General features: G+C 53.1%; 1 protein-coding gene across 7 annotated transcripts; it reads left to right on the forward strand.

The window, feature by feature from the left end:
• Positions 1-1,954: 1,954 nt before the first annotated feature.
• Positions 1,955-19,525, forward strand: FGR (FGR proto-oncogene, Src family tyrosine kinase). Of its 7 annotated transcripts, none has more exons than XM_082344003.1 (13): positions 1,955-2,089; positions 9,115-9,177; positions 10,199-10,431; positions 10,904-11,006; positions 11,826-11,924; positions 15,019-15,122; positions 15,367-15,516; positions 16,202-16,357; positions 16,454-16,633; positions 17,232-17,308; positions 17,545-17,698; positions 18,472-18,603; positions 18,712-19,525. In XM_082344003.1, the coding sequence occupies exons 3-13, from the start codon at positions 10,212-10,214 to the stop codon at positions 18,918-18,920; spliced, it is 1,584 nt and encodes a 527-aa protein (XP_082200129.1). In that variant the 5' UTR covers positions 1,955-2,089; positions 9,115-9,177; positions 10,199-10,211; the 3' UTR covers positions 18,921-19,525. The 7 variants fall into 7 exon arrangements, with proteins under 7 accessions (XP_082200129.1, XP_082200131.1, XP_082200128.1 ...); XM_082344005.1 differs by having other exon boundaries at positions 10,202-10,431; XM_082344002.1 differs by lacking the exon at positions 9,115-9,177 and having other exon boundaries at positions 2,001-2,089.
• Positions 19,526-26,887: the final 7,362 nt, after the last annotated feature.

Consider the following 26,887-nt stretch of genomic DNA (forward strand, 5'->3'; position numbering starts at 1 on the left):
GCATGTGAGAAGATCCTGAGGCAAAAAGTCAATGTAGTCTAGGAACTGAAAAGGATTCCAGCGTGGCTGAAGAGGAGGATGGCCCAAATGGGACTGAAGAGGTGGGCACGGGCCAGGTACGCAAGGCTTGGGAGGTCATGGCAAGGCATTTGGGTTTTATTATTCTTCCCTATTATTGAATTGTATTTTTATTATTCCAAGCAAAATGGGAGGTAAGCCGTGAGAGAGTTTTGAGCAAGGAACTTATGTGGTCTGATTTGTATTTTAAAAGCAGAAGCAGTTCTGTTCTGTTCATTTGCTTATTCATTGATTCTTGAATATTTTCATTCATTCTTTAATTCTTACATTCAGTCGTTTATTTTTTCATTGGGCTTTCATTTGTTTACCTGTTAATTCCTTTGCCCCTTGATTGATTCATGCACTCCTGTACCCAGAGAACCTGCCTCTCTGTGCCAGACCCTGCCTGTGCTCCAGGGGCATTGCCAACAGCCAGGTCTAGTCCTTGGCCTTGAGGAAAACATATCCCACACCCCACACCCCAGGAAAATGATGCTGAGTGCTCAGCTGGGGATAAGAAGCCAGCCCTTGAAGGATGACAGAGCCTGATAGATTGGGGGATCCCCAGGGATGGGACCAGTCTCTTTCATGTCTGTGCTCCCGAAGCCTGACACTTGACAGGCAATGATAAATGTTTGTTTGTTAACTGAACAGGTGGGACAATAGCCAGTCAGGGAGTGCTTGATGGCGGAGGTGATGATGTCCAGCCAGGGTGACGCCACCCTTCCCAAGTCCCTGCACCTCCACCTCCTCCCCTGTGCCTTCCTCCCCCCATCCTTCCTCCCGTTATCCTAAGAGAAAGGCATTCTTACCTGCACCCCACTGTTCTCTGCCACCCCGCAAGCATATTGAGACACACGTGAGCACATGCGTGTGCACAGACACACACAGGCATTCAAACGTATCCCTGCTCATACACAGAAGCACATGTGCCTGCATAATGTGTCCCTGTTGTTGATTCCAAAATTGCAGTCATCACATTCATTGCCTCCAATCACACACTCACACACACACACACCTGTTCTTACACACGCTCCCTGCCTCCCCACTATATCCCAACACACACACTTCTCCACCAAACAGCCCTCCCACACACATCTCTTCCTCCCCAGACAGGAGGGATTCTCCTGGTCCTGGCTGAAGGCTGAAGAAGTAACAGTGGTGGGAGGGGGGATTGAACCCCAGGTTGAGGGGAGGTCAGGGACCCCTGATCGTTGGAAAGGCTGGAACTGTGATAGAAGATGCTACTCAGTTTTTCTAAAACTTGGGTGTGTTGGGGAGGCTTGACACCTCCCTGCTTCCTCAGTGTAGCCCAGTGACTGATCCTCTGAAAAGCAGTTTCCTAAGAGAAGGGTCTTCTGCTGCTCCCCACCGTCCTAGATCCCTGCCTCCCCAGCGGTCAGTCCCCAAGGATGGCAAGGTGTGGTGACTGGATCCGAAGTGGCCCTGGTGACAGCAGTGTGAGGTCAACTGGCTGTGAGAATTTGGGTTAAGGTCTGTCCGCATCTGGTCCTCAGTTTTCTCAGCTGCAGAAGTGGGGTGGGGCAGTGACAGAGAAAAGCCCCTCTTAACCTCAAATGCCATGATTCTAATAGAGCAGGTGCTTCTGGGTGTGAGGAACCTGCCCCTTTGGAGGGGGTCTTAGGAAGGTTGTGCTGGGGGTTCAGGTCTGGGGACAGGAGCCAGGGTGCAGGGGGAGGCCTGGGAAAGCCGAGCCGCGGTAACCCGGGGGGGGGGGGTGGGAAATGGGGGCGGGAGGGCCTGGGATTTGAGGGCCCCTCCCCGCTGCGGGCAGCTGGCTTGGGGCTGGGGCGTGACTGCAAGTTCTCCCCGTCGCCACCGCCATCGCGCCGCTGCGGCTGCAATAAGAGAAGTCCGAGGCTGCTTCCTCCTCCCTGCCCAGAGGGGGCGGCGGTCAGAGGCGGGCAGCACCCCAGTTTTCTCGCCCCCACCCCCGTCGCTACTTGTGGCTGCTGGGAGCCCCGGCTGGCTAGCCCCGGGGTCGGTCAGAAGCAGTGTCCCCTGGGACCAGGTAGGTGCAGTCAGGTGGGGCTGGATGGGCAGGCGGTGCCCCGCCCCCAGCCCGCCCTAGGCCCTAGGGTCCGGGTTGCGGGAGAGTGGGGGGACGTGAACTTGGGGAGGATTGTTGAGGGAGTTGAAGGCCAAAGCAACCCCACTCTGAAAAGAGCCTAAAAAGGAAAACTGAGGAGACCTGGGGCGTGAAACTGGTAAAATTTGGGGAGGGGGATGAGGGAATATGGGGAAAGTAAACTAAAAGGACCCCCAAAAATGGTCTGGTGGGGAAAACGGAGGGAACCTCTAGAGATAGAATTTGGGAAGGGGGCTGAGTCGGGGAAGGGAAACTGAGGGGACGCACACAAGGGCCTGGGAACCTTGAAAGCGAGAATTTGGGGAGAAGCTGAGAGGTCTGGAAGAGAGGAACTACTAGGTGGGGGGCCTGGGAGAATCAGGTGAGGGAGTTTGCCAGAAAGGGGTCAAGGAGAACCATTTCTGGAGGACGCAGAACGTGGGGCGCAATTCCGGGGATCCAGAAAGTCCCCCTATCCGGAATCGGCAGAAGTTGGGGGCGAAGTCTGTAGCTGGGAAGGGAGGGGAGGCTGCCACGCTGCAGCCCCCTAGACTCTCCCGCCCAGCACAGGTGGGCGGGTCCCGGTTGGCTAGGGGACTCCTTCAACTTGCTGGAGGCGTGGGTTCCCGTTTCCTGGGGAAGTCCCCGCCCTCGGCAGGGATGGGCCTCTCTGGGTGCCCCCTCCCCGCCCGCGGTGGCGGTCTCGGTCCACGTTCCTCTCGGGATCCGGGAATTGCTGGCCGCCCCGACGGAAATCCTGCCTTTGACCGCGATTGCAGGGAGGGGCTGTCTCCATGGCAACAAGAGGGCGGAGAGACCGAGCCCAGCGCTTGGCTGCAGCAGGGCTCAACGCCCGCGGTGCCCCCTTTGGTCCCCTCCCCCCCGCCCATTTTGGGTCGTCAGTCGGGGGCGGCCTGCGGGATAGAGGAGTAAGGCAATGATGCTCAGTGTTCGGGGATCCTGAGGTGGGGAATCTGCAGTCTCAGGGACTTAGCCAGACTGGGACCTTGATTGCTGTGTGACTTTAGGCAAGTTATGGGGCTTCTCTGGGCCTCATTTTCCTCATTTGAATTATGTAGGACATTATCTCTGCCCCTACCCAGCTCCCATCCCCCACCTTATCCCCAGTCATGAGAACCAGGTGCAAAAAGCAGTTTTTGCCCAGTGTGCTGGAGGGGTTAAGACTTATCACTCCTTCACTTTCTCAAAAGCATGGAGCGGGACCAAAAAGCCTGACAGGGCCTCCAGGAACCAGCACACAGCTGACTTCTAGTGAAATAAATGTCTGTGGGTCTGTTGAGGCCCCATACTGGGAAAGGCAGCAGGTTTGAGATCTGTCCCCCACCCACCCCCCCTTTTTTTGCTATTTTTTGTGTTTATGTTCATGGTATAAGCACTGGTTTGCCAGCAAGTTTTGCCGTTCTCAATTCCAAATAATACAAAGTTCAAGAATATGAGTTTTATTGAAACTTCATTTTATTGAAACCAGTGATCCCTGAGTCCTTTGGCATCCTTCCATCTGTGCGTGGTGGTGGGAGAGCAGGGCTCTGTTCCCACTTCTAAGATGGGAAGATGGAGGTTTGGGAGTGAAGGACTGACAGGCCAGCAGTAGGGACCCAGAGTCCAGGGAATCCCGTCCCTGATGTGGTGAAGGAAGTAGCCAGAGATGAGGCCTGCGTTCCCCCCTCAACCCTACCAAATCCCACGTAGCCCTCCGGAGAGGGGAGCGGGTGAGGAGGGGAGTGATGGAAGAAGGTATGGGGCTCCTGGGCTTCATGGCTGGCTCCTGCTCCCCAGTGGGTATGAAGCGGTGAGTGAGGGTGGAGAGTGTGTGTGAGTATGCTTTGGGCTTTGAGTGAATGAGCATGAACATGTGAGCATATGTGTGGGTGTTTGGGTGTTCTCTGCAGCCACCTGGGGCTGACGTGGCAAAGGAAGTGGCCAGACTTTTGGGAGGATGGGTAGGGAGACCCCAGAACTGGGGAAGGAGGAGCCAGGGCCCTTCCTGCACAGAGCAGACCAGGCTGGGCTACCATGGGACCCCGGGGAAGTCTGGCCACACAGTGGAATCTAGGCTCCTGTTCCCTCAGCTCCCCCTGGACCACCCATGGCTCTCATCCCCCAAGAATCTCAATTCCCTCAAGACCCCTATTTTAGAGGCTAATGGGTAGATTTTCAGCAACAGATGAGAAACCACTTTTACCCACAAGAAATGGAGAAAATTCAGCTGATGCCCTCAGGGCCATGTGGAGGGTAAAGTGAGTGTGGCCCCTCTCCCACCTCTACGCACCTGGCCCTACCAGGGTGGCAGAGTCAGACTCTGGTATGTCTTCTTAGCCCCTGGGTGTTCAGGGCTGGGGGTGGTAAGGCCTCAAGCAGGAATGGTACGAGATGGTTGGAGGTTCTATGAGAGGTGAGGGCCTCAGTGAGGGAGATGGAGGCTCAGTAAGGGCACTAGAGTCAGTGAGGGGTGGAGGGTCCCAGTGAGGAGTGGAAGCCGTCATCAGGGGTGTCAGGCCTTGGTGAGGGATGCGGTGCGGCGGGACTGAGACTTGGGCCTGCCTCTGGCCAGCCCAGAGCCCTGAGAAGGAGCCGGAACTCTTGCTGGATGGTGGTTTCCTGCTGCTGTTCAGTCCCAGTTCCCTTTTGGTGAAATCCCCCAGGCAGCTGGGTCAGCTCAGCCCTCCCGCCTCACCCAGAGCACTTCTCTTTCTTCTCAGCCTTGCCACTCCTCCTCCCTCAGCCTTGGAGGGGGCTTCTTCAAGGGAAGGGAACCGAAGTGAAAGTTCACTGAGCAGCTACTGAGCGCCCTGTGCTTTCAGGGGCTTGACCGCAGTTGATGTGCAGAAGCAACCCCATGAGGTAGAGATTTAGATTCCTATTTTCTAGGCGAAGAAACTGCAGCTCAGAGAGAAGTGAACTGACTTGCCCAGTGTCTCAAGCTAGTTGTCAGGCAGGGTAGAATTTGAGGTGAAATCTGTCTTCAGATCCCACAGGACGTCCTGTGTCTACATCAAAGCCCTGATGTGGTGTTGGCAAGTATGGACCTCAAGAAAGATGGGTGAGCCTGGGGCTCCTATGTCCAGGAGTAGGGGTGGGAGGGAGGCAGGTTCCCTGCTGGGTGGCCAGCTGCCATATGGCAGGGGTGGTGTGATCAGTTGGCCCGGAGCTGGGTAGGAAATATGACATTCACCAGTCAGGGACAGCATGACCTCCTGCTCAGGCTTTGGAGAGCATAGCCGGGAACAGAACTCTGGACCCAAATTAATAATCCTGGCTTTGAATCCCCTGTCTGACTGTTTGACCTCCAGCAAGTCACTTCCCCCCTACACACAAGAGGGAGGTAGACTGATAAATGGTCCCTGGGGGCCATTCTAGCATATGGTTCTCAGCCTCACTCAGCCACACTGGGCAAGAGCCTTCCCAACAACTGCACACAAGGTACAGATGCAAAAACTGAGGCTCAGAGGGCTCATGTTATTCACCCAAGGCCCCAGAGCTGGGTAGGACCACACAGAGGGAGATGCTGAAGGTGGGAACAACATGGTCCAGGACTGGACCTCAGCTCTGACATCCACAACCTGATTTTGATCCAGATCAGACTTTGGAAGCCAACTCCTGTCAACCAGATGTTCAAGAGGCATGCTTATTAACAGACTCAACTTCCTGCAGCGACCAGAACACTTGTAGCCGTTCTCTGAGCTAGTGCCTTTCTGGTGTTAGCAGGCAGCCTAGATCAGCGCTGAGAAAAGAGAGACCTGGATTCAGATTCTAAGAGCTATGAAAATCATTGATTGCCTGAGAGACCCTGGGCAGGTCACTTCCCCTCGCTGGGCTGTAGTGAGAATTCAGGTCATGTAGCACAGGGCCTGGCACACTGTAGGTGCTCATTAAGGTACATACATTATTGCTTTCACAAGGACTTCAAAATACAACATTGCTTATGACGGACTTTGGAGCCAAATTGATTGGGGTTGCATTTTAGCTTCCCCTTACTTGCTATGTAACTAATCTTAGGGAAGTTATTTAACACCTTTGTGACTCAGCTTCCTTATCTGTAAAATAGGGGTAATAATAAAACCTACCTTATAGGGTCACTAAATGAGATCAATCATGGGAATTGCTTGGCACAGTGTCAGGCACTGAGTAGGTGTTTAAAAAATTAGCATTTTAAAACTAATAGTTATTGCCCCCCCACCAGACTTCTAGGAAGTCAAATTACCCTCCTAGGAATTGGTGGCTGGTAGTTGAGATCAGAGCTAGGCGAGGACAAAGAGTCCTGGGGGCCTATTTTCATGCAGATGCCAAGCAGAGAGGACCCTACCTGCTCCCTTTCTCTTTTTCCTATCTTTAGCTCTTTAGTTCTCTGTCTCTGCCTCTCTCTTTCTCCGTCTCTGTCCCTCTCTGTCTCTCTACCTCTCATTTCTGTCTGTTTGTCTCTTCTCTTTGTTTCTTTCTGGCAGTGATATGCTGGAGCTAGCTAGCTGGTACTGGCTCTTGGGAGCTGATTCTGCGAATCTCTTTCCAGCCCAGCGTTCAGGAAGTCACTTCGGTAACTTGAAATCATCCATGATGGGAATATTTACACCATGAAAATCAGCAACTGCTACAAATCAGGGCCCTTTTTCCCCCTTTTCTTTTAAGAGTCAGTATACCAGGATACCCTCACCCCTGCCCCCGCTGCCTTGCCAGGGCTCTCCCTAAGCCCACAGAGCCTTCCGCCTCCTTCTCGGAAGCTGACAGTTTCTGAACGCACGTTCCACTCCAGGCATGCAGAATTCTGGGCTCCCCTTAGGCTGATTTGAAAACATTGTGGTAACAGGTACCTGTGAATTGTTGGAAGTGGCCGCATTGTATCTAAGTGGGGACCCAAGAGGTTGCATAAGTTTGTGTCTCTTACAGAGGGGAGCTCTGTGTGGGTCTGTGACTCAGGGATGGGGGAGCTACATATATCTCTGGGTTTCCCTCTGGGGGCTCCATGCACCTGTGCATGCTTGCAGGAATGGCTGTAATCATCTGTGTCTGTGACCAGGCAATGGAGAAAAGAGGTTCAGATCCTGGAACCAAACGCCAGGATACATCATCTGTGTGACCTTGGGCAAGTTTCTAAACCTCTCTGTGCCTCAGTTGCCTTATCAATAATTATAATACTTACCTCGTAGAGTTGTCGTGAGAATAAAATGAGGTAATATATATAAAATGTTTAATGCAGTGGCTGGCACAGAGGAAGTGCTATAAATCCTCCATATGCTATTCTTTGGGAGAGGCTCTGTGTGTGTGTGTGTGTGTGTGTGTGTGTGTGTGTGTGTGTGTGTAGATGGGTGAGGGCTGAAGGTGTGTGTATATTCACAGATGTCTGCATCTGTGAATCTGTACAGAGGAGCTCATAGTCTCTGTGTGAGGCGCTACGTGTAGCTGAGGTGACGTGTGTGCGTCTGAGAAGGTGTCGGGAGGGCCGTGTGGACCTGCGTGTAGGGCTCTGTGTTGTTTGAGATGTGCAGTGTGTCTTCCTGTGAGAAGACCTCCATTCTCACCCTATAACCTTTGTTTTCATCTTACCCCCATCTGTTTTCTCAGTGCCTGAAATCCCCTCCCTTGGCTCTAGATGCCCCCCACCTCCACGTCTATTCTCTCCCTGAGTCTAACCAGCCCTGTAGCCCTTCGGACAGTGGCTTCACCCCAGGGGAGGGGTCCTGAGGTGAAGATCTCTGCAATGGCTTGGTGAACAGGGCCTATTTTGGGGCTCAAACCACAGCCTGCCTCACAGTTCACCACATGGGTGTCACCCCCCCACACACACACGGGAGAACGGTTACAGTGGAGCATGAGACAGGCTGGTGGGTCTAGAGTGGGGGTCAGGGCACTGATGTGACAGAGCCATCAGCTAAGCAGCTGGATCCAGTGGATCCAGGAAGGCTTCCTGGAAGAGGTGAGTAGTGCTGGGTAGGAGGGGCAGGACCCATAGAGAAGAGGCGGGAGGCTATCCATAAAGGGAACTGGACTTGGGAGTTGAGAAAGGCAAGACCAGGCACCTGTCCCAAGGATCCTTGGGCCCCTCTGGGAGAAATCAGGCTTCACTGGGTTGGTCCCACCCTAGGACTCTCCATTCCTCTCATATCTGAGAAAACCGAGCCCTCTCCCCAGCAGTTCCTCTCTGAGTGTTGCAATGGGAGAGTTTCTGGAGGGGCGTGGAGAGCCCTTGCTCAATGACCTGCCTGCCGTGTCACTCAGAGGACACAGCTACTAAGAAAGGCTTGGCTCACTTAGGGACTCCCCAAGGGACCCTGGTGGCTCTGGCTTCTGACCTGGGCCTTTCCCTGATGTGGGGATAAGAACAAGCTCTGGAGGTAGGTGTCCACCTGCACTCAGCTACCAGATATAGTCCTGGGTTGCCGGGGTTTACCCAGCCCAGGGTGGGAACAGAGGCAGCACCCGGAGGCTGGGCTTGTTTTTAGGAGACAGTGACCAGAGGCCTGCAGTGAGCTGAGCAGGGCTTGACAGAAATCCTATTACAGACATGGGTCTAACCCAAAGATACGAGTGTGTGAGTGTTCGAGTCTGTTAGCCTGAGAGGCAGCCTGTGGCGTGTGTGTGCCTGTGTGTGCTACCACGCATCAGAGCCTGGGCTCGTGTGAGAGTTAGTTGTGTTGGTGTGTGGCAGTGCTGGTGAGCACGCTCATGCAAGTGTGCGGTGTGAGTACTGGTGTGTGACTGTGTGCTGCCGTGGGTGCTACTCTATGTGTTGGTATGTCAGGTGGATGTGAGTGCGAGAGGGCTGGTGTGGTGGTGTGTCCTGTCTGGGGGTGGATGTCTAAGTGAGCTGGGGCTGTGGGAAGGAAAATGAAGGCAGAAGACACGCTAGGGCCGAGCCCAGGCCCCCTGGCTTCCTGGAGAGGACAGGCGCTGGCATCTGGCTGCAGGAACACTGGCAGAGACTTCACCTTCCGTGTCCTCTGTCTCGCCTTCAGGTCTCTGGCCCCTCCCAAGGACCATGCCGCAGCCCCACTGACCCAGGAGTAGGGACCTGAGGGGTGAGTGGGAGGAATGGGGACTGAGGGCTCTCAGGGTCAGGAAATGGGGTAGGGGTGGCCTTTCTGGGCCCCACAATTCCTCACAGCCCCCTCCTCCTACAAGGACCCTGTTGCTAGGTAACAGATGGGGGAGCCGGAATGAGGCAGCTTGAAAGGCCAGAGGCTGGACCCACGACAGGAAATGGCCTTGATCCCCCTCTGCAGGGAAGCTCCAGGTGCAGGCACACAGCCCTCACACACACTTACACACAAACATGCATTGATACATAGACATGCACACACACACAGAGACACACACATACCCACAGAGACACGCACACCTACTTACACAGACCTACACACACAGATACACACACGCAGACAGGCACAAATACTCCCACTCAGGGCTATGCACACAGTCGTGACACACAGATACAGAGGCACCCACTCACACACACCCACCTGCATGCACAGTCACACACACACAGAGGCACGCACATGCACGCTCACACAGAAACACACGCATACGTAATACTCATACAGACATGAACACACAGAGTCATCACATGCAATAAACATACACACACTCATACACATACTCACATACACACACAGACGCAGACATTCACAAAAGGCTGCACATACACACACACACACAGACACACACCCACCAGCAAACTCACAAATACTCAGAGATACACACACAAGCACTCTGACGGAGTCACAGAAACCCAACACACTGAAACACTAGGAGGCAAAAATATGTAAACGAACACAGCAACATCGTGAAGCAGAAAACCAGCCCCGTGGAGGAGACACATACTCTCTCCACACACACTAAGGCAGCTGGGGGGTGGGGGGGTGGACGCAATGGTGGCCCTGCGCCACCTTTATCCCTCACTAGGGAGGACACCCCCTACTCCAGGCCTGAGAGAGGAAGCTGCATGCCTGCGTGAGTGTGTGTGTGCAAGCATGCGTGCATGTGTGCCTAGGGTGGCATATCTGGCAGGGGCCCCACGTGAAGCATGCCCCCGTTCCATAGCAGGGCACGTGGAATGGGCTGTGTGTTCTGCAAGAAGTTGGAGCCGGGGCCCAAGGAGGATGTTGGCCTGGAAGAGGACTTCAGGGGCTACGGGGCTGCAGACCGCTATGGCCCTGCCCCTACTCAGGGCCGGCCTGCATCCTCCTTCGCCCATATCCCCAACTACAACAACTTCTCCCCTCAGCCCGCCAGCCCCGCCTTCCTCAACGGGGGCACCATCAGGGGCATCTCAGGTGAGTCCAATGGGCTGGAGTCAGGCACTGACTGGACCCTGGCAGGACCTAGGGGAAGGAGAGACTTGGACTTGCCCTTAGGAGCCTCCATTATGATTTGGGAGACACGGCCCTGCTTTTAGCGCACAGTCTGAGGGAGTATGTACAGCTCTACCCTCAGAAACCCTAGTCTGAGGGGGAGACGTAGTTCTGTTCCCAGTCTGAGTGAAGGATTCTGATGACAGATGCCGGTGGGAAGTCTGCTTGGTGGAGGAGAGCAGAAGCGACTCCCCAAGGAGTCCCCAAGGGGGGAGGGATGGGCTTGAAGGTGTGTGTCCTGAATCCATGTCCAAAGCAGAAATCCACTGGATTCCAAAGACCTTTGCGATCCAGTGCACTGCAGCAGTGGGGAGGCATAGTGCCTGGCTGTGGAACAGGACTCTGGGGGTGCAGCCCCTGTGGTGCCCCCTGATGAGTAGCCCTGACTCTGCAGGGACTGGGGTGACCCTGTTCATCGCCCTTTATGACTATGAGGCCCGAACAGAGGATGACCTCACCTTCGCCAAGGGCGAGAAGTTCCACATCCTGAACAACATGTAAGTGACCAGGCCACCCAGCTCAGGACATGGCCTGGACGGGGAGCAGGACCCAGAGAGGAATCCTACCTGGTCCTTGTCCTCAGAAAGCTCTAGCCTAGTTGGGGAGGGATACTTGACAATCACAAGCCGGGGTGATTGCTACTATGTAGGGGAAGCCTGAGGAACTATGGGCACAGAAAGAATACCAACCATGGTCTCCAGGGTAGTAGTGATCAGGGCAGGCTTTCTGGAAGTGATTTCTAAGCTGAGACTAGAAAAATGAATAGACATTGAAAGAAGGGGTGAGAAAAAAGGAAGAGAGAGCGAGAGAGAATGAAACTAGAGAGAATGAAACTAAATGATGACTTCTGGAAACCACCAAGTGGTTCAGTATAGGTGGGCCATAAAGTATGAAGTGCAGAACAGAGAGAGCAGATCCTGAAGAGGTGGGTGGGAGCAGATTCTGCAGGGCTTTTTAAGCCATCTTGAGGAGTCTGGATTTTATCAAGAAGGAAATATAGCCATTGGAGGGGTTTTTAATGGAGAAGTGACCTAGTTAGCTGTCCACTGCCCGCCCAAACCCCAGCCCAGCTGAAGTGCCAGAAAAGAAAGCCAGGAGGCCCAGATGTCCCCAAACATATTCCCTCAGCGGGGAAAATCTCCCGGGGCAGCTGCAGTGGCTGGGGGCAGAACAGACGAAAGCCTTGGGGAGGGTGTGTACCCAAGGTGAGGGGTTGGCAGGGCCAGTGTCCACCTGACCCTCGGTGTGACCCTGCCTGGCCCCATGGTGCCCCAGGGGCTGGGTTGCCAACGCCGCCGCCTGTTCTGTGCCTTCAGCGAGGGTGACTGGTGGGAGGCTCGATCCCTCAGTTCTGGACAGACTGGCTACATTCCCAGCAACTACGTGGCCCCTGTGGACTCCATCCAGGCTGAAGAGTAAGTAGGGGTTGGGGGGAGTCCAGCCTTACAGACAGGACCCTGGAGTCCAGACTCAAGGCCACCTCTTGGGCAAGTCACAGCTCCACTCTGAGCCTGTGTCCTTACCTGTAATTCTGTAAGATCGTTGTGAGAATAAAAAGATAATAATGATGACACTAAGAGTAGGTAAATATTATCTAGCACGTACTATGTTCTGGACACTATTCAAAGTGCTTCCTGTGCATTAACAAAGTTAGAAACTAATAGAATCCTATTTTACAAATGAGGAAACTGAGGAACAGAGAAATTAAATATCCTGCCCAGTTCACATGGCTAGTAAGTAGGTGGAGCTGGTATTTGAACCCAGATAGTCTGGCTACATTTGCTAAGCATTATATATATATGGCCTCTCGGAGATAACAACAGTGTATGAGCTTTAAAAAAAAATTGTAAAGTGCTAAACAGATGGAAGGGGGCATTACTTAGAATTAATTCTATTAAGGAATCAGGGAAGTATCATTTATGGAGTATCTTGATGTAATTGAGATACTATGACAGATACTTTACCTATCTAGATTCATTTAATTCTCACAGTAACACTATGGATATTATTATTGTCCCATTTTACAGATGAGGAAACTGAGGCTCATAAAAACTCTTTATCTAGCCTCACGTATACATACATATATGGGAAAAGTAAAGATTGGAGAGACTGCAGAATGGGAGTCACCAGGACTTGGTGACTGATTTGCCATTGGGCTATGGGGAGTGGGAGGAATCCAGGGTGACCCAAAACCTTCTTGAGGAACTGAGTGGGTGCCATTTGCTTAAGTGGGGAACACAGGAGCAGGTACAGATACATGAGCGGGCTTGTTAGCTTGAATTCATGGAGAGGAACACCCACATGGAAGAGACGGCCAGCAATTAGATTAGGTTGTGCTTTGTACGTGAGGTGCCCAGCCCATGCCAAGCCATGCCCCTGAATTAGCCCAGAGGAAGGGGCATCTTATTCTCATTGGAACTAAGGCTCCTTAGTTTGTTTGCTATGGCTCCTGCAGAGGGCACACCTGGGCTGGGGTGGCAGGACTCTTCAGCGTGGAGATGATAATTAGAGCTGCACAGGGGAGTGAAGGAAGAGGGAGAAGAGTGAGAAAGAGATTGGCCCTAGGACCCAACTTTGGAAAGAGCTGTTGGAAAACCAGGCCAGGCTAAGTCAGAACAGCCAAGAGGGCGGAGGGGAGGTTTCAGGAAACAAGAGAGGGAGTGTCAGAGGCTGCCACTGGATTTGGCAATGGGGATGACCTTGGTGAGAGATCTCTCCACATGAAGTGGGGGTGGAGGCCAGACAGCAGAGCCTGGGAGGGAGTGGGAGGTGAGGAAGTAGAGACCCAAGTGTGAAGTGCTTTTTCAAGTGAAGGAAGGTGAGAGATATAGCAGAATGTTGATGGCAAGATAGAGCTTAGAACGGTTTCCTTTGGGGAAGGAAGAAATGTAGGCATATGTAGAGGCTGGTGGTGGGATGGAGAGGCTGCAGATGGGGGCTGGTCGGTGGGGAAGAGGTGTCCTTGAGCAGATGGGAGTGAACGGGGTCCTGAGCTCAAATGGGATGAGGCCTTCATCTGGAGAGGGTGGTAGGAGGCATGGAGGAGAGGAGAGGTGATGAGGCAGAAGGTGAGAGGTTTGGGGGTCCACATCTCGGCGGCAGTGTTGTGAAGTTCAGAGAGGCACTCCGTGCAGTGTCATGGTTAAGAACAGTGTCATGGTCAAGAACGCATGCCTTAGAGCAGACAGCTTGGGTTCCTATTCTGGCAGCACAGCTTAAGAGTCGAGTGGCTGTGGGTAAGTTGCTTAACCACTAGGCATTTCAATTTTCTCGTCTGTCTAACGGGGGCTAATAATAGTACTTACTTCACAGTGTTGTTATAAGAATTAAATGAATACATATATGTATGACAGCAGAGCCTGACACAAAATAAGTGCTGTTACGATTATGTCAATTATTAAGGAAGTAGCTAATGTCATGGGTGTGAGTGGGGGCAGAGCATTGAAAAAACTTGGGAATGTGTTCTGTCTGCATAGTTCTTCAACAGTTTCTCCTTTCCCACCCTGCCTGCCCTCCTGGACACGCTATTCGCCAATGCCTTCCCCTGTTCCCCAAACTGTGCGTAGTACCCAGGTATGGATTGACAGTCCCAGAGTTCACTGAGACTGCCACCTCCCTTGATTTGAAATCTATGCTCCTTTTAATTCGGCCCAAGATGGTCACAGGTCAATTTAGTGATCAAATGACATCTGAGTCTTCTACGACACCTACGGTCACCTCGACTCTCCCAGTGTACTCTCACAGTTGCTTTCAGGCTACAGTTCAGTCCCAGGAAGAATATCCAAGAGACAGCAGGAATGCTTGAGGTCTGAGCTTGAAGTAGAGACTTAGAACAACATCCAAATTTAAGAGAGTAGAGGAAAAGCAGCAGTCAGAGCTGGGCAGGAGCAGTCAAAAAGAGGGGAAGAGGGAGTTCCCTGTCAGTCCAGTGGTTAGGACTCGGCGCTTTCGCTGTCGTGGCCCGAGTTCAATCCCTGGTCAGGGAATTAAGATCCCACAAGCCACGAGGTGCGGCCAAGGGGGAAAAAAAAGGAGGGGAAGAGAAGCAGGGAAGGGTGTCGTTCTGGACACCAAATGAGGAAATGGTTTGAGATGTGTGCAGGGAGAGGAATCTGAGCGATTGCCTGCGATGGTGGGAAAAGAAGTAGGGTCGGTGGCGAAGGATTTCAGGTAGAGCTCATCAGCCAGCCCTGTGGGCAGGTCAGTTCCCCTCTCTGTGCCTCAAGTTCCTCATCTGTAAATGAGCCTATGGAAGGAGTGGTAGTGAGATGGACCCTGATGAGGTCACTGATGACTGGGGTTCTAGCAATTTAAATTCAAGAGAAACCCAGAGAGTGAAAAGAAGTCTAACCTTTATTGGGCACCTTCTGTGTACCAGGCATTCTACATTCGCCTTCTCTGTGATCCTCCTAATCAGGCTGAATCTTGGCTAGTGAGGTGACTTTCCCCAGGAGGCTGAGTTGGGGGTTGAACTGGGTGTATCTGACTCTTGCCTGCCCTTCCCAACAGGTGGTACTTTGGAAAGATCGGGAGGAAGGACGCGGAGAGGCAGCTGCTCTCCCTGGGGAACCCCCGGGGGGCCTTTCTCATTCGAGAGAGCGAGACCACCAAAGGTGGGGCTGTGCCACTGCCCATCCAACAGGGAAGCCTAGCCATTAGGGGGAGGCTAGGAGCAGTGGGGTGGGACTTGGGACAGGGCCACGACTGGGACAGGGTTGGAGGGGCAGAGCTAAAACTGGAACTGGGTTCAAGGGATGTGGCCATCCAACCTCAGAGTCCCCAGCCTTTTGGGCCTCTCTGGGCTCCCAGACTGGGTATGAGGAGGAAAGCAGGCCCAAAGGTGACCCTTGCCCACAGGCGCCTTCTCCCTATCCATCCGGGATTGGGACCAGGCCAGAGGCGATCACGTGAAGCATTACAAGATCCGCAAGCTGGACACAGGCGGCTACTACATCACCACGAGGGCTCAGTTCGACTCGGTACAGGAGCTGGTGCAGCACTACCTTGGTGAGGGCAGCCCTCAAGGCTGGCGTGTGCTTCAGATTCCTGAACCAATCGGCTGAGACTGAGGCCCAGAGAAGGGAAGGGGCTCCCAAAGCAGTAGTGGCTGGACCAGAACTAGAACCCAAATGTCTGGGCTCCCAGCCCAAGATCCTGCTCTGTAGGTTTCCAGAGGAAACTGAGGCGTGAAGCTGTCCATGGCCAAAGGATGCCCTCTAATGTCTGAGCTGGGTAGGAGACTGAGTGGACCTGACTTGGAGGATGGGCTGTGGGGTTGAGGGGAAGGTTTGCATCCATGCCTGGTTTCCGCTTTGGTTGGTTAGGCCAAGGATAGGTCTGTGGAAGGGTGAGGGCTTCATGTCCACACCATTGTCTGGAATTCCCAAATCCATTTCTACCTGTCAGGCCCAGCTGGAGGCCACCCCTTATGGGAAGGCCCAGATGGACGCCACCTCTTATGCGAAGGCCCCCAATCCTTTCAGGGATCATCTCTCCCTCCGGTGCCACCTCCTTCCCTGGGCACCAACATGTTCACCTACTCAGTGGATCAGGTTGCCTTCTGCCCTGGCCTGTGACCTCAGCTGTGTCCTAGTTCCTTATAACTGATCTTGGGGGCTGGGGTGGGATGAGGAATGTGTGGGCCATTCTGGCCTGCCTTTGACCTCCAACCTCCCAATCCCCCACTGCCCAGAGGTGAACGATGGGCTGTGCCACCTGCTCACGGCGGCCTGCACCATCGTGAAGCCGCAGACGCTGGGCCTGGCCAAGGACGCCTGGGAGATCAGCCGCAGCTCCATCGCGCTCGAGCGGCGGCTGGGTACCGGCTGCTTCGGGGATGTGTGGCTGGGTACGGAGGTCCTGGGAGCGGGGGCCGGAGCCCGAGGCAGGGGCGAGGGCTTGGGACGGCGGCGAGCCGGTCCTGACAAGCCTTTCTGCCCGACAGGCATGTGGAACGGCAGCACGAAGGTGGCGGTGAAGACGCTGAAGCCGGGCACCATGTCCCCGAAGGCCTTCCTGGCGGAGGCGCAGATCATGAAGCTGCTGCGCCATGACAAGCTGGTGCAGCTGTACGCAGTGGTGTCGGAGGAGCCCATCTACATCGTGACAGAATTCCTGTGCCACGGTGAGGGGCGGGGTCATGAGGCGGAGTCTGAGAGGGCGGGATTTGGGGCGAAGTTAAGGTGCGTGTCTCTGGGGGAGGAACTTGGGTGGCGACTTGGGATGGGACGAGGAACAATGGACAGAGTCCGAGAGAGGGGCCGGAATGAGTGAAAACACAGGAGTGCTGGGAGTGGGGGCGGGGCCAAGTTAGACGGGGCGGGCCCGGCCTGGGGGCGGAGCCTTTGCCTCGGGGCGGAGCCTCGTGGGTGGTCAGCTGGTGGGTGGAGCTTGGGCGAGTGAAGGCGGGATCTGTGATGAGAAAGGATCTGGGGCAAAGTCTTAGTGGGGCTTGTCTAGGGAGGATGGAGGAAGAGAAGAAACGAGACGTGGGCAGAATCAGGGTGTCTGTGAGAGTAGGGCCTGGGCGAGATCTGTGAGGGGTTGAGGCACCTGGCAGAATCCTGAGTGGGGGCGGATCTAGGGTGAGAGGCCTGAGAGCAAGGGGGTGGGGTCAAACTATGTGAGAGGAGTCATGGAGAGGGGCGAGGCCAAGCGAGAGAAGGCAAGCCTGGAGCTGGAAGTAGTGTGTTGATGCTGATTTTTTGAGTTCTCCTCCCCAGGTAGCTTGCTGGAGTTCCTCAAGGACCGGGAGGGCCAGGGTTTGAGGCTGCCCCAATTGGTGGACATGGCAGCCCAGGTAAACTGGGACAACAGCCTTTATCTCTCAGAGCCCCTCCTATTATCTTCCACAAATCCCTGTGTCCTCAAACGCCTAGCCTACCCCTGGAAGTGCAGCCCCAGCCCCTGGATAACCTGTGCGACCTGAGGCAGGGCACTGCCCCTCTCTTTGAGCCCCAGTCTGGAAAGTGGGTTTTTCAAATGATCCCTCACGCAAACCATGGTGTTCCCATCTCTCTATACCTTCGCCCCCAGGTAGCTGAGGGCATGGCCTACATGGAGCGCATGAACTACATCCACCGAGACCTGAGGGCAGCCAACATCCTTGTCGGGGAGCGGCTGCTGTGCAAGATTGCTGACTTTGGGCTGGCCCGTCTCATCAAGGATGATGAGTACAACCCCCAGCAAGGTGCCCTGCCTCACCCCACCTTCCAAGAGCTCCCCAGTGCACCAAGGGGCTGCCATGGGGCCCCACCTCCCCGCAGACCATCCGGGACATTCCCACTCTGATGTAGTGTAAGACGCAACTCTGGGTTCAAACTCAGCTCCTCCACTTACCAACCATGTGGCCTTGGGCAAGTCACCTAACCTCTCTGGGAGCTGTCTTTTCTCACAATAAAATCCTCAGTGAAAATATTCAGACAACAGTAAGTCAACAGATATTTATCAAGCACCTACTATGTGCAAGGCACTGCTATAAATCTCAAGTGAAAGACCATAGAGTGTAATAGCGAAAATGCTGTAGCCAGAATGCCTGGGTATGAATCCTAGACACAAGCTGTGTGATTTGGGCAAGTTATTAACTACTCAGTGCCACCTTTTCCTCTTCTGTACAATGGGGATAATAATAGTAATAGTAAAAAAAAAATAGTAATAAAACTCACAGGGTTTTCATGAAAGTTAATTGAATTAATGCATGTAAATCGCTTAAAATGGTGCCTGGCTCGTGGTAAAGGCTATACAAGTGTTAGCTATTATTATGATGAGAATTATTACAATGTTTGTAAAGTGCCCGGTACTATACTAGACACAGTAGCAAGTGCTGGCTAGATACCAGGTCTTTTCTGTTATGTCCAGAGACCTCTGTGCTTACGGGCCCCAGTCCTAAAGATGCCATTCTCTTAATCCAGCTGTTCCCAGGGATTTCTGCACTAACTTTCCCTTCTCCCCCAATCTCTCCAGGGACCAAGTTCCCCATCAAGTGGACAGCTCCAGAGGCTGCCCTCTTTGGCAGATTCACCATCAAGTCAGATGTGTGGTCCTTTGGGATCCTGCTCACTGAACTCATCACCAAGGGCCGAGTCCCCTACCCAGGTTTGCTGGGAGGTGGGGAGGTGGAAGGGTGGTCATGGGAAGGGCTTCTTCCTGGTTGCCTCTTCAGGAGGGGCTAGGCCCCCTGACTGACAGAGCCCCACCCTCCAGGCATGAATAAACGGGAAGTGCTGGAACAGGTGGAGCATGGCTACCACATGCCGTGCCCCCCAGGCTGCCCAGCTTCCCTGTACGAGGTCATGGAACAGACCTGGCGTCTGGACCCGGAGGAGAGGCCTACCTTCGACTACCTGCAGTCCTTCCTGGAGGACTACTTCACCTCCACAGAACCCCAGTACCAGCCTGGGGATGAGACATAGCCTGTTTGGGCATCAACCACCTCTCTGGGGGTGCTCACCAGCCCTTCCAATCCCCAGGGCTCTGGTCCCAAAGCCCCCCAGGCCTAGAACCCTATAGAGAGAGTCCTAGCATGTCAGAGCAAGCAAGTTGCTTTGGCATCATCTAGGGCAACTCATTCATTTTAAAGATGGGGCAAATCAAGGCTCAGAGATAATCCCTCACCAACTCTGGCCCCAAGCTCTATTTCTCCCCTTCCCACTTCTGCCTCTGCATGCCTCTAGTCTTCCTGTCTGCACTCCCCCACAAAAGAAATGCTCAGATCTTGTCTAGTTATTTATAAAACTGTATATCCTTTCCCTCACTTATCTCCTGTCCCTGCTTTCCTGCCCTGTCATCCCACCCTGGTCCTGGCCCCCAGAATTCACCTCCTTCTCAATTCTCTCATGTCTGTATGTTACAAAGAGAGGGAAAGTCTTTGCCGGATCCCTTTCCTGCTGGGTGGATTCTGTAGTCCAGGACTGAGGTCCAAGCCCAGGGCGAAGGAGAGTGTTGCTGAGGGCTCATCACCTCTCTGAATCATGTGTGTGTTTACTGATTTTGTAAATAAGAAAAGTGACAATATGAATCCTTGAGCCGTGAAAATCCCTGCCTGTGGGAGGGATGGTGGTCGGTGGGAGGTGAGTGGGGTTGCTTTGGCTGCTGGGAGGCAGGGGAGGAAAGAGAGCACCCTAATGCCTACTAAGCACAGGGCACCCAAGGTGTGTTCTAGGACACCCCAAAGTCCTGAAGCTCATCCTCATGTGAGTTTAGGGCGAGTTGAGAGATGGATATAGAAGACAGGTAACTGCAGATCAAAATATCTCCTTCATTACTGATGCGGCTTTCAATCTGCATGCAGTGGTTTTGCTAATTCTTTACTTGATTTCAGCAGATTTACTGTTCATCACAGGCACCACAGCAGACCCTCAGGCCTCCCCCAGTGGGGCAGGGGGAAGACCACAGTGGACCCTCTGCAGCTCCCCAGAAGGGACAAGGGGTGGGTGGGGAGAGGCCTGAGAGTCTAGCTCATTGGATTTCACTTGGGGCAACTGTGCCCCCAGGGGGCTTTTGGAGAGGTTTGGAGGCAGTTTTGTTAGTCACAATGACTGGGGGCTCCTACTGGCATGCAGTGGACAGGGAGGGGGGTGCCTAACGGCCTGCCATGTACCCTGCAATGAAGATTCGTCCCGCCCCCTGGCTCCCCCATTGAGAGACTCCAGCAGCTGATGTGCCTCCGGGTGGAAACAAGACGAACAGGGAATAAGGATTCCCACCTCTCCCATCAGGAAGTTGTTGACCCCTGACTTACTAAGGGAATGGCCAGGGGAAAGAGTCTGGGGGCTGGCAATCACTGCTACGCTTGGCAGACAATGACTAAGCATTGACTCTGTGAAGGGCCCTTTGCTAGGCAGGACCCTGGGAACACAGAAATGAACAAGACCTGTCCCTGTCCTAGAAGAGTTCACAGTCAGACTGGGGAGAAATAATAGTAATAATAACTCATTTATTAAGTGTCAGCTGAATGCCAGATGTGTTTACATCCATCTTTTCATTTAACCCATTCCTGAATCTGGTTCTATGATTAGCCCCCCCCCCAATTTACAGATGAGGAAACTGAGGCCCAGGGGTTACATGATGTACCAAGGTCACACAGATATACGTGACAGAGCTGGGATTTGAACCCAGGTCTCACACCAAGGCCCATGATCCTTCTACCAGACCTTGCTGCCTCTGGGCCTTGGGAAAAGATCCTATCTGCCCCAGGTGGATGTCTGGGTGATCCTTCTCTCTCGAAATATTGGTAGAAGGAGTCCCTGGAAACCCCCCAAGCTGAGTGACTTAAAGGAAAGTGGATGAGGTGGCCAATGCAGATGGAGCATTCCCTGTGCTCAGCCCTGTGCTGGGGATGGCTGAACAGGAGTGATAAGATTGGTGGAAGCCAAGTGGCTGCTTAGAGAAGTGGTCACAGGAGTGGGAGCCTTAGCTCTGTACATTCCAACTCTCAGGGGCCAAGGCTTCCAGAAGGCCATGGTCTCTTGCCAACCAAACTCACAAGAGCCTGATGTATAAACCAGAAGCCTAGTGTTTCCACCTGCCATGGAGTAAGCAGATAAGAGCACAGTTCTGGAGCTGAATGTAGTATTGTGAATCTTGCCTCTACCACTTGCTAGCTGTGCCATTTAGTGCAAGCTATTAATCTCTCCAAGCCTCAATTTCTTCATCTTTGAAATGGAAATAAATGCACAATACACGTTAGCTGTCTTTGTCACTACCACTTACAAATCATTTATTCTATGCCAGACATCCTACTAAGTGCATGCAGCCTACTAAGTGCACAGAGCCCTATAAGGTGAGGGCTACTATATCTTGATTTTACTAATAAGGAAACTGAAGCACAGTGAGGTAAATAGATTATAGGACATAATGGCAGAGCAGGGGCTTGAACCCGGTCCTCTGACTCCAAAATCAGTGCTCTCAGTCTCTAGAGTCTTTTCCTAGGACCAGTCTATTCCTGTCTGCCCAAAGGGGCTCTGCCTGGCACCTGGATGTCCATTTAGTTTAAATGGAGGCCCAGCAGGGCAGTGAGCCACCTGGAGTCCACCAGGCCCCCATGACTCCTCAGCAGAAACCAGAGCCACCTGAGCCTGGAATCCCTATGTCTACTGGTTCCCTGTCCCTCCCTCTGGTGCAGCCGAATGAATTCTCCCTTGCACCCCCTTTTCTGTGCATCCTTCTGTTCCCTTCAGATAGAGCACAATGCAATTGATTAGGCCTCTGTTTTCTCAATTTCAATCACATCCTCGCCCTGCCTCCCTGAGATTACAGGCGGGTCACCTTGATTGCGGTTTCCACCGTTCACAAAACTCTTCAGTCATTTACAAAACCATCTCTCGCCTCATTCACTCCCCCACCTGGCTCTTCTCCTCTGTGATGCATGATTTTACTGGCTTAAGACTCAGAGGGCAATTTTATTTCCAAGTTCATGGTGGGGGAGGAGGACACCTAATTGACTAATGCTGGGTGTTTCACATGCCTCGTCTAATTTGAGCCTCGCCATGAGGCAGTGCAGAAGTATGATTATTCCCGTTTTACAAAAGTGGAAACAAAGACTCTGAAAGACTACAACGCTTGCTCAAGGTCATCCAGCTGGACGATAGAGTCAGGATTTGAATGCAGGTTTGTGTGACTTCAAAGTCTTATGCATCCCTCTGTGTCACATTGCCTTATTTGATGGAGCAGCATGGGAAAGTATAATACTAAACCAGAGTCAGGGCCAGGGAGGATAGGGGGTGGGGGTAGCCCCATATGTGCTGAGGATTGTTTTCGTAAAAGAGCCAAGTCATTTATTAATTTCACACACATCTACTGATGTCTCCTGTAGGCTGGTCCTGTCCAGGAGACAGAACAGTAAACAATTACAACAATTAGGGGCAAGGTCAGTCTGGAGGCTAAGGGAGACTTCTTGGAGGAGGTGAAAGAAAAGTCTGCTTGATGAAGCAGCCAGAGGGTAAGATCATCTCCCACTGAAGGAATGGCATGTGCAAAGGTCCAGAGGTATGGGAGAGCAAGGCCAAGTCAGGCAAGAGCAAATAATTATGTATGGGAGGGTTGAGGGAAAAGATGAGGCATATAAGAAGATGGTTGGAAGGTCAGAGGCAAGAGGTAGGAGGGTCAGAAAACCAAGGGTTATGGTCCCTGAGTTGTGGAGAAAAGTCAGAGAGAAAAAATCTCGGTGCCCCAGGACCTATTGAGATGAGTCTATTCTGGATCCCACTGCTCCAGTTCTGAGCTGGGTGGACCCACTATCCACTCCAGGAGTTCTCTCCCAGGTACAGTATCAAAGCCTCCCTCCCACCCGGCCATCCACATCCATTACACCACACACACACACACACACACACACACACACACACACACACACCCTGGATGGTCTTGCAGTGGAACACACACACACACACACACACACACACACACACAGAGAGAGCCTGGATGGTCTTGCAGTGATGTCCATACTCCCTCTAGTGGTCATTCTGGGCACTACATCCAAAACTGCAGGAAACTTTCCTCCGAGACAGGAGGACCAGGTCCCTTCAGAGCCTCCCCATCCATCAGAATGGAAGAGACAGTAATTCAGTACAGTTCCTGCTCTCAGAAATCTCACAATTTAATGATGGTGAGGGTGAAGGGGACAGGCACAGGCAGAAGATGTAGGAGAACAGGGGAGGGTCCTAACTCAATTGGGCAGGGGGAAGTCTTCTCAGTGGAGGTGTTGCTTCACCACCGGAGACCTGAAAAAGGAGTGAAAGTTTGCTAGCAAGAAAGAAGCAAGCAAGAGAGGGGTATTCCAGACTTGACAGAATTAAGTAGCTCAGAGGCAGGAAATGGGACCGTGCAGAGAGTTACAATTAAGTAGGTGTGACTGGAGTGAAAAATTTGAGGGGAATCAGTGGCTAAAGATGAAGATGACGAGGTAGGCAGGGGGTCTTGTCTGCCATTGCCCTCGGGCTAGGATTCCAAACCTTGGGCCACGGAAGCCAGTGAAGGGTTTTAAGCAGGGTAATAACAGAGTCAGATTCATTTTCCAGAAGGAGCCCAGTGGTGACCAACACGGAGGAAGGATGGGAGGGGAAGAGGTGGGAGAGGAACACCCTTCTTGGACACAAAGAACCACACCAGGTCACACAGAGCTTTGGGCAGGCCTGTGAACCAGACATATCAACACACGTGATGACACCTACAGACATGTCAGTGGGACCCCAGGCTGAGCACCCAGACAAACAAACACATACTGACATACACTCAGACATACGGTCCTCGAGCCAAAAGGAAACCAAGGACACACATTTACCCCCAGACACAGGCTGACAGTGAGAACCATGCACACCCTGATGGACACAGGAATTCACACACACACACGCAGTGTGGCTGTCAAGGGCTCTACCCTGCCCCCCTCTCTCTCCCCCTGGGTCCCTCACCACCTCGGGCAGGAACAAAGCTGACCTTTGCCCTCTGGCCTCTGGCCTCTCCTCCCACACCCCCTGCCCAGAGGGAGGAGCCGTTTGAAGTCTGGGCTGCAGCTGGGGTTTCCTGTTGCCTGGAGGAATGTGGGAGGACTTTCAGGGAGGGGCGAGTGCAGGGAGGCTAGCCCACGAGGAGGGATAATGGGGACCTGGGGGCCTTGGTTCCCACTGTACCACAATGAAGGAGGGCTTCCTGCTTCCATGGTCTCTTGGGCCCCAGCTCTGAGCCGTTCCCATCCAGAGGAGGGGAAAACCAAGGCCATAATGGCTCCAGTCCAACGGGCCTCTTGTTCCTGGATCTGTAGCTCAGTGGCTCAGGTCAGGCCCTCAACCTCTTTTGGCCCAGTTTCTCCTTCTGTGGACTGGGATGAATCCCTCTCCAGCAATCCAGATCTTTGCTGAGGTAGCTCCAAGAGTGGGACCAACCCCAGAACTTCTGTAGTCAGGGAAGGCAAGGCTCCCTTCACTCTGCCCTTTCCAGGAGCTCCAGGGGCCTGGTTCCAGGCTGCTGTGACCTCTCAGTTACTGTCATTGTTATTATCATGACTTAATAATCCCTCAGCATGCCCGTGCCAGTTTTCAAAGTGCTTTCACATCCATGTGTTCAGTAAATCTTCTCAACAGCTTTGCCTGTAACACAGAGAAAGGATTACTCCTCAATTTTACACATGTGGAAATTGAGACTCAGAGAGTTTAAGGACACACAAGTAAAAGCAGAATCAGAACCAGGTCTGGGGAATTCCCTGGCGGTCCAGGGGTTAGGACTCCACGCTTCCACTGCAGGGGGCCCAGGTTCGATCCCTGGACGGGGAACTAAGATCCTGCATGCCGCTTGGCACAGCTAAAAAAAAAAGAACCAGGTCTGTCTGGCCCCTATTCCCCATGGCCTCCAAACCCTTAGGCCCCAAAACTTTACCTCTGGACTCTCACCTCTATTTCCTAGGGTCTAGCTATACCACCTTCTGCTTACATTGAATCAAAAATGGCTGGAGTGAGCGGAACCCAGAAAGGGATGATGCAGGTTCTTCCAGAACCTGGGTCCCCTCCTTCAAGTCCGCTTTCTCTGGGAGCTTATAGCTACCCTGCCCAGCCTGAGGTGACCCCAGATGCTGTTTTTGAGGACTGGGTAGCCCCCTTTTAGACTAGGCTGGTGAAGCAGAGATGGCAATTAGACACTAGGTGGCAGCAGCCACCTACAGGAAGACTCGGCTTGAGTTTGGGGAGCCCACCCCCCCTCACCCAACACAATTTTAAGAGGTTCCAAGAGAAAGACCAGCCCCCAAATGACTGGGAAACCCTGTAATGCTTGGTTTCCAGCTATGCCCAACACCTTGGGGACTAAGAGCACCCACCCTGTCTGGGGAGGGGGCCGCTGAAGCAGCCTGGAGTGGGAGGGGAATGCATGGACAACCCCACCTAACTTCTATTCCCCTCTCACTCGTGGAGCCGTGGGCCCTACTAACCTTGCACCTTATGACCTAACCTCTCCCCTCCCATGCCTTTCCCAAATGCCTTTTCATTCCAATCTACCTGGGGCTCCCTATTTCCCAGAAGCTATCCTGTATGCCCACCCAATTCCCTCCCCAAATTTGATTCAGCTTAGGTGGGATCTTCACGCCCTTGGGCAGAGCCTAATAGTTAAGGATGTTGTGAGGGGGTAAAAGAAAGGGGAACCTGGGCCTCTCCTACGCTCCCCAGTGATAAGTCTCGCTGGTGGGGGACCAGCTGGTGCAAGATGCCAAAGTCCCATCTATTTGTGATAACTTTAGACTCAGGCTTTGGAGGTGCAAAGGGCCCCTAATGACTTTAACCACTGCTTTCATTAATATCTGACCTTATAATTGTTCCCATTCAATGAATAAATCTTTGAACCCAGGGCTTGCCTGCAAGGAGAAGCTGCTCCCAAACGGGGGCCTCTGCAGCTGGCCATGCCAGCCCCATGATGCCAGATCAATAGGTTACTATTTAGACCCTAAACCTCTCCCATGGCTGCTGTGCTCCCAGTCCCCACAAAGGGCCAACAGAGAGTGCCCCCTAGATCCCCTCTTTTGCCCTCTGGGGGTTCCAGACTGTCTAGAGGAGGGGCTTGGGAAGGGTGGAGGTGTAGGGAAGGTGGTGACAGGGAGCTGCAGTTGGCAAAATGACACCACCTGCCTTTGTCACATGCTGGCCATCACCTCGCAACACCCCGCAGGGCCAAAGGAAGAGTCAGAAACAGGTGGGACAAGGACAAAGGCACCGCTGAAGAAACTTCAGACATGGGGCAAGACAGAAAAAAGCCAGCAGACACTGGACAAAGGAATGTCAGACACACAGATGAAGTGGGACCAGCGCAGGACCAGTCAGGGCCGGTGCTGGTAGACACCGAGGACTGGACAGCCACCATGCATTATTCATCTCCGTGTCCCCTGTGAGCCCTGCACACCTCAGTTAACATTTGTCGAATTGAAGTGCCAAGGGAGGACACACAGACACTGGGAGAGAAGGTCAGACGGAGACCTGGGGAGTCAAAGCTCCCTGCCACAGCCCAGAGGTTAAGCAGTGGGCTTTGGAATGAAACGGATCCTGGTCTGGCTGGGCTCTACCACTTCTTCAGTGGGTGTCATGGGCCTCAGTGCCCTCATCTCTAAAATGGAAATGATAACAGTACCATTTCACCAGGTCTTTGCAGGACTCAAGAGCCCTGCGGTGTTCAGTAAATGGCAGCAGCAGCAGTTTTCCTTTCTGGGCTGTCCAGATATCTTCCCTTGGTAACCAGGCCCTGGCAGTGCACATTTCCATCTGTGGGGATAGGCCAGGCAGGGGGCCCAGAGCGAGGGGCTGGATAACAGATGTGACCTGAAGAGGAGGTAGGTGAAAGTGCTGAGTCCAGCCCCCTGGGCACAGCAGGGGCTCTGAACTGTTGAATCTGAATGTTGCTTCCTGAC

The sequence above is a fragment of the Balaenoptera borealis genome (genome assembly GCF_965194805.1).
Source record: "Balaenoptera borealis genome assembly, chromosome: 1".
In the NCBI taxonomy this organism is placed as follows: domain Eukaryota; kingdom Metazoa; phylum Chordata; class Mammalia; order Artiodactyla; family Balaenopteridae; genus Balaenoptera; species Balaenoptera borealis.